The following is a 6,928-nucleotide window of genomic DNA, read 5'->3' as shown; positions in this document are numbered from 1 at the left end:
TTATTCACTCTGTTCCTTTCACGGGATTATCTTTCACTGTAATACCCTTCAATTTTTTTACCTTCCACGGGTTGTTTTACCCTTACTGTGATACTGGTCTATTTTGCTACCTTTCTCGGGGTTATCCTTCATTTTGATACTGTTCATTATGTAACCTTTAACAGGGTTATCCTTCACTGTGTTATTTTCGCTTTGTTACCTGTCACGGGGTTATCATTCACTATGATACTGGTCTATTTGCTACCTTTCACGGGTTTATCCTTCAAATTGATACTGTTCATCATGTAACCTTTAACAGGGTTATCCTTCACTATGATATTGGTCTATTTGTTACCTTTCACGGGGTTTTCCTTCACTTTGATACTGCTCATTATGTTACCTTTCACAGGGATATCCCTTACTGTGATACTGTTCGCTTTGTTACCTGTCACGGGGTTATCATTCACTATGATACTGGTCTATTTGTTACTTTTCACGGGGTTATCCTTCACTTTGATACTGTTCACTTTGTTATCTTTTACATGGTTATCATTCACTGTGATTTTATTTACTTTTTTCGGTTTCACGGGATTATTTTTCACAGTGATACTGTTCACTTTGTTACCTTTTACAGGGTTATCATTCACTGTGAAACTGTTCGCTTTGTTACCTGCCACGGAATTTTCCTTCATTATGATACTGTTCACTTTGTTCCTTTCAAAAGGTTTATCTTCACTGTGATACTGTTCACTTTGCTACCTTTCACGGGGTTATTCTTTAATATCATACTGTTCACTTTGTTCCTTTTCATGATATTATTCTTCACTGTGATATATTTCACTTTGTTACCTTTCACGGGGTTTTCCTTCACTGTGATACTGTTCACTTATTTTCATTTCACGGGATTATCCTTCACTGTGATACTGTTCACTTTGTTACCTTTCACGGGGTTATCCTTCACTGTGATATTGTTCACTTTGTTACCTTTCACGGGGTTATTCTTCACTGTGATACTGTTCACTTTCTTATATTTTACGGGGGTATCCTTCATTTCATTATTCACTTTTTTTTCCTTTCACAGGATTATCCTTTACTGTGATACTGTTCACTTTGTTACATGTAACGGGGTTATCCCTCATTGTGATACTGTTCACTTTGTTATAATTTACGGGGTTATCCTTCATTTCATTATTCACTCTATTCCTTTCACGGGATTATCTTTCACTGTAATACTCTTCAATATTTTACCTTCCACGGGTTGTTTTACCCTTACTATGATACTGGTCTATTTGCTTCCTTTCACGGGGTTATCCTTCATTTTGATACTGTTCATTATGTATCCTTTAACAGGGTTATCCTTCACTGTGATACTGTTCGCTTTGTTACCTGTCACGGCGTTATCATTCACTATGATACTGTTCATTTTGTTGCTTTTCGCGGGGTTATCCTTCACTTTGATACTGTTCAATATGTTACCTTTTAATAGGTTATCCTTCACTATGATACTGTCCACTTTGTTATATTTTACGGGGTTATCCTTCATTTCATTATTCACTTTTTCACCTTTCACGGGATTATCCTTCACTGTGATACTGTTAACTTTGTTACCTTTAACGGGATTATCTTTCATTGTGATACTGTTCACTTTGTTTCTTTCACGGAATTATCTTTCACTGTAATACTGTTCAATTTTTTACCTTTCACGGGCTGTTTTACCCTTACTATGATACTGGTCTATTTGTTACCTTTCACGGGGTTATCCTTCACTTTGATACTGTTCATTATGTTACCTTTAACAGGGTTATCCTTCACTGTGATACTGTTCGCTTTGTTACCTGTCACGGGGTTATCATTCACTATTATACTGGTCTATTTGTTACTTTTCACGGTGTTATCCTTCACTTTGATACTGTTCAATATGTTACCTTTTACAAGGTTATCATTCACTGTAATACTGTTCACTTTGTTTTATTTTACGGGGTTATCCTTCTTTTCATTATTCCCTTTTTTCCCTTCCACGGGATTATCCTTCACTGTGATGCTGTTCGCTTTGTTACCTGTAACGGGGTTATCCCTTATTGTGATACTGTTCACTTTGTTTCTTTCACGGGATTATCTATCACTGTAATACTGTTCTTTTTTTTTACCTTTCACGGGTTGTTTTGCCCTTACTATGATACTGGTCTATTTGTTACCTTGCACGGGGTTATCCTTCACTTCGGTACTGTTCATTATGTTACCTTTAGCAGGGTTATCCTTCACTGTGATACTGATCGCTTTGTTACCTGTCACTAGGAAATCATTAACTATGATACTGGTCTATTTGTTACTTTTCACGGGGTTATCCTTCACTATGATATTGGTCTATTTGTTACCTTTCACGGGGTTATCCTTCACTTCGGTACTGTTCATTATGTTACCTTTAACAGGGTTATCCTTCACTGTGATACTGATCGCTTTGTTACCTGTCACGAGGAAATCATTAACTATGATACTGGTCTATTTGTTACTTTTCACGGGGTTATCCTTCACTTTGATACTTTTCAATGTGTTACCTTTTACAAGGTTATCCTTCACTGTGATACTGTTTACTTTGTTTTATATTACGGGGTTATCCTTCATTTCATTATTCACTTTTTTCTCTTTCACGGGATTATCCCTCATTGTGATACTGTTCACTTTGTTCCTTTCACGGGGCTATCCTTCACTGTGATACTGTTCGCTTTGTTACCTGCCACGTGTTATCATTCACTATGAATCTGGTCTAATTGTTCCTTTTTACGGGGTTATCTTTCACTTTGATACTGTTCACTTTGTTATATTTTACGGGGTTATCCTTCACTGTGATTTTATTCACTTTTTTCGCTTTCACGGGATTATTTTTCACAGTGATACTGATCACTTTGTTATCTTTTACCGGGTTATCCCTCATTGTGATACTGTTCACTTTGTTATATTTTACGGGGGGATCCTTCATTTCATTATTCACTTTTTTTCTTTCACAGGATTATCCTTCACTGTGATACTGTTCACTTTGTTACCTGTAACGGAGTTATCCCTCATTGTGATACTGTTCACTTTGTTATAATTTACGGGGTTATCCTTCACTGTGATACTGTTCACTTTGTGTCCTGTAACGGGGTTATCCCTCATTGTGATACCGTTCACTTTGTTATAATATACGGGGTTATCCTTCATTTCATTATTCACTCTGTTCCTTTCACGGGATTATCTTTCACTGTAATACTCTTCAATTTTTTACCTTCCACGGGTTGTTTTACCCTTACTGTGATACTGGTCTATTTTGCTACCTTTCTCGGAGTTATCCTTCATTTTGATACTGTTCATAATGTAACCTTTAACAGGGTTATCCTTCACTGTGATAATGTTCGCTTTGTTACCTGTCAAGGGGTTATCATTCACTATGATACTGGTCTATTTGCTACCTTTCACGGGTTTATCCTTCACATTGATACTGTTCATCATGTAACCTTTAACAGGGTTATCCTTCACTATGATACTGGTCTATTTGTTACCTTTCACGGGGTTTTCCTTCACTTTGATACTGTTCATTATGTTACCTTTAACAGGGCTATCCCTTACTGTGATACTGTTCGCTTTGTTACCTGTCACGGGGTTATCATTCACTATGATACTGGTCTATTTGTTACTTTTCACTGGGTTATCCTTCACAGTGATACTGTTCACTTTGTTACCTTTTACAGGGTTATCATTCACTGTGAAACTGTTCGCTTTGTTACCTGCCACGGAATTTTCCTTCATTATGATGCTGTTCACTTTGTTCCTTTCACGAAGGTTTATCTTCACTGTGATACTGTTCACTTTGCTACCTTTCACGGGGTTATTCTTCAATATCATACTGTTCACTTTGTTCCTTTTCATGATATTATTCTTCACTGTGATATATTTCACTTTGTTACCTTTCACGGGGTTTTCCTTCACTGTGATACTGTTCACTTTTTTCCATTTCACGGGATTATCCTTCACTGTGATACTGTTCACTTTGTTACCTTTCACGGGGTTATCCTTCACTGTGATACTGTTCACTTTGTTACCTTTCACGGGGTTTATCTTCACTGTGATATTGTTCACTTTATAACCTTTCACGGGTTCACTGTGATACTGTTTATTTTGTTATATTTTACGGGGTTATCCTTCATTTCATTATTCACTTTTTTCTCTTTCACGGGATTATCCCTCATTGTGATACTGTTCACTTTGTTCCTTTCACGGGGTTATCCTTCACTGTGATACTGTTCGCTTTGTTATAATTTACGCGGTTATCCTTCATTTCATTATTCACTCTGTTCCTTTCACGGGATTATCCTTCATTGTAATACTCTTCAATTTTTTACCTTCCACGGGTTGTTTTACCCTTACTATGATACTGGTCTATTTGCTACCTTTCACGGGGTTATCCTTCATTTTGATACTGTTCATTATGTATCCTTTAACAGGGTTATCCTTCACTGTGATATTGTTCGCTTTGTTACCTGTCAGGGGGTAATCATTCACTATGATACTGGTCTATTTGCTACCTTTCACGGGGTTATCCTTCACTTTGATACTGTTAATTATGTTACCTTTAACAGGGATATCCTTCACTGTGATACTGTTCACTTTGTTATATATTACGGGGTTATCCTTCATTTCATTATTCACCTTTTTTCTCTTTCACGGGATTATCCGTAATTGTGATACTGTTCACTTTGTTCCTTTCACGAGGTTTATCTTCACTGTGATACTCTTCACTTTGCTACCTTTCACGGGGTTATTCTTCATTATCATACTGTTCACTTTGTTCCCTTTCATGATATTATTCTTCACTGTGATATATTTCACTTTGTTACCTTTCACGGGGTTTTCCTTCACTTTGATACTGTTCACTTTGTTACCTTTCAAGGGGTTATCCTTCACTGTGATACTGTTCACTTTGTTACCTTTCACGGGGTTATCCTTCACTGTGATACTGTTCACTTTATTACCTTTCACGGGGTTATCCTTCACTGTGATATTGTTCGCTTTTTTCCCTTCACGAGGTTATTCTTCACTATGAGTAGTTCACTTTGTTACCTTTCACGGGGTTTATCTTCACTATCATACTGGTCTATTTGTATCGTTTCACGGGGTTATCCTTCACTTTGATACTGTTCAATATGTTACCTTTTACAGGGTTATCCTTCACTGTGATACTATTCACTTTGTTAAATTTTACGCGGTTATCCTTCATTTCATTATTCACTTTTTCCCTTTCACGGGATTATCCTTCACTGTGATACTGTTCACTTTGTTACCTTTTACAGGGTTATCCTTCACTGTGATACTGTTCACTTTGTTATATTTTACGGGGTTATCCTTCATTTCATTATTCACTTTTTTTCCTTTCACGGGATTATCCTTTACTGTGATACTGTTCACTTTGTTACCTGTAACGGGGTTATCCCTCATTGTGATACTGTTCACTTTGTTATATTTTACGAGGTTATCCTTCATTTCATTATTCACTCTGTTCCTTTCACGGGATTATCTTTCACTGTAATACTCTTCAATTTTTTACCTTCCACGGGTTGTTTTACCCTTACTATGATACTGGTCTATTTGCTACCTTTCACGGGGCTATCCTTCACTTTGATACTGTTCATAATGCTATCTTTTACAGGGTTATCCTTCACTGTGATACTGTTCACTTTGCTATATTTTACGGGGTTATCCTTCATTTCATTATTCACTTTTTTTCCTTTCACGGGATTATTTCACTTTGATACTGTTCATTATGTTACCTTTAACAGGGTTACTCACTGTAATACTGTTCGCTTTGTTACATGTCACATTGTCAATTGCTTTTAGTGATACTGTTCACTTTGTTACCTTTCACGGGTTTATCCTTCATTGTGATACTGTTCACTTTGTTCCATTTCACGGGATTATCCCTCACTGTAATACTGTTCGCTTTGTTACATGTCACGGGGTTATCATTCACTATGAAACTGGTCTATTTGTTACTTTTCACGGGGTTATCCTTCACTTTGATACTGTTCACTTTGTTACCTTTTACAGGGTTATCATTCACTGTGATACTGTTCACTTTGCTACCTTTCACGGGGTTATTCTTCATTATCATACTGTTCACTTTGTACCCATTCATGGGATTATACTTCACTGTGATATATTTCACTTTGTTACCTTTCACGGGGTTTTCCTTCACTGTGATACTGTTCACTTTGTTACCTTTCACGGGTTTATCCTTCATTGTGATACTGTTCACTTTGTTCCATTTCACGGGATTATCCTTCACTGTAATACTGTTCGCTTTGTTACATGTCACGGGGTTATCGTTCACTATGAAACTGGTCTATTTGTTACTTTTCAGGGGGTTATCCTTCACTTTGATACCGTTCACTTTGTTACCTTTTACAGGGTTATCATTCACTGTGATACTGTTCACTTTGCTACCTTTCACGGGGTTATTCTTCATTATCATACTGTTCACTTTGTACGTTCACTTTGTTACCTTTCAAGGGGTTATCCTTCACTGTGATACTGTTCACTTTGTTACCTTTCAAGGGGTTATCCTTCACTGTGATACTGTTCACTTTGTTACCTTTCAAGGGGTTATCCTTCACTGTGATACTGTTCACTTTATTACCTTTCACGGGGTTATCCTTCACTGTGATACTGTTCACTTTGTTACCTTTCACGGGGTTATCATTCACTATGATGCTGGTCTATTTGTTACCTTTTACAGGGTTATCCTTCACTTTGATAGTGTTCACTTTGTTATATTTCACGGGGTTATCCTTCATTTCACTATTCACTTTTTTTCCTTTCACGGGATTATCCTACACTGTGATACTGGTCTATTTGCTACCTTTCACGGGGTTATCCTTCGCTGTGATACTGTTCATTATGTAACCTTTTATTGGGTTAT

At 36.9% G+C, this 6,928-nt stretch overlaps 1 protein-coding gene across 1 annotated transcript in view; it reads right to left on the bottom strand.

Annotated features, from left to right (window-relative positions):
* LOC110461916 (putative uncharacterized protein DDB_G0282133) overlaps positions 1 to 6,250 on the bottom strand; it is a 19,665-nt gene extending 13,415 nt beyond the window's left edge. Inside the window, exons 1-5 of the mRNA XM_021515687.1 lie at positions 6,004 to 6,250; positions 5,295 to 5,426; positions 4,851 to 5,030; positions 3,741 to 4,076; positions 3,242 to 3,380 (exon numbers count right to left, since the gene is read on the bottom strand). Coding sequence (XP_021371362.1) covers positions 3,242 to 3,380; positions 3,741 to 4,076; positions 4,851 to 5,030; positions 5,295 to 5,426; positions 6,004 to 6,250 — 1,034 coding nt within the window. The remainder of the gene's footprint in view (positions 1 to 3,241; positions 3,381 to 3,740; positions 4,077 to 4,850; positions 5,031 to 5,294; positions 5,427 to 6,003) is intronic.
* Between the last annotated feature and the right edge of the window lie 678 nt (positions 6,251 to 6,928).

Source organism: Mizuhopecten yessoensis, unplaced genomic scaffold (assembly GCF_002113885.1).
Source record: "Mizuhopecten yessoensis strain PY_sf001 unplaced genomic scaffold, ASM211388v2 scaffold207, whole genome shotgun sequence".
Taxonomy (NCBI): domain Eukaryota; kingdom Metazoa; phylum Mollusca; class Bivalvia; order Pectinida; family Pectinidae; genus Mizuhopecten; species Mizuhopecten yessoensis.
This window is presented reverse-complemented; position numbering and strand designations above follow the sequence as displayed.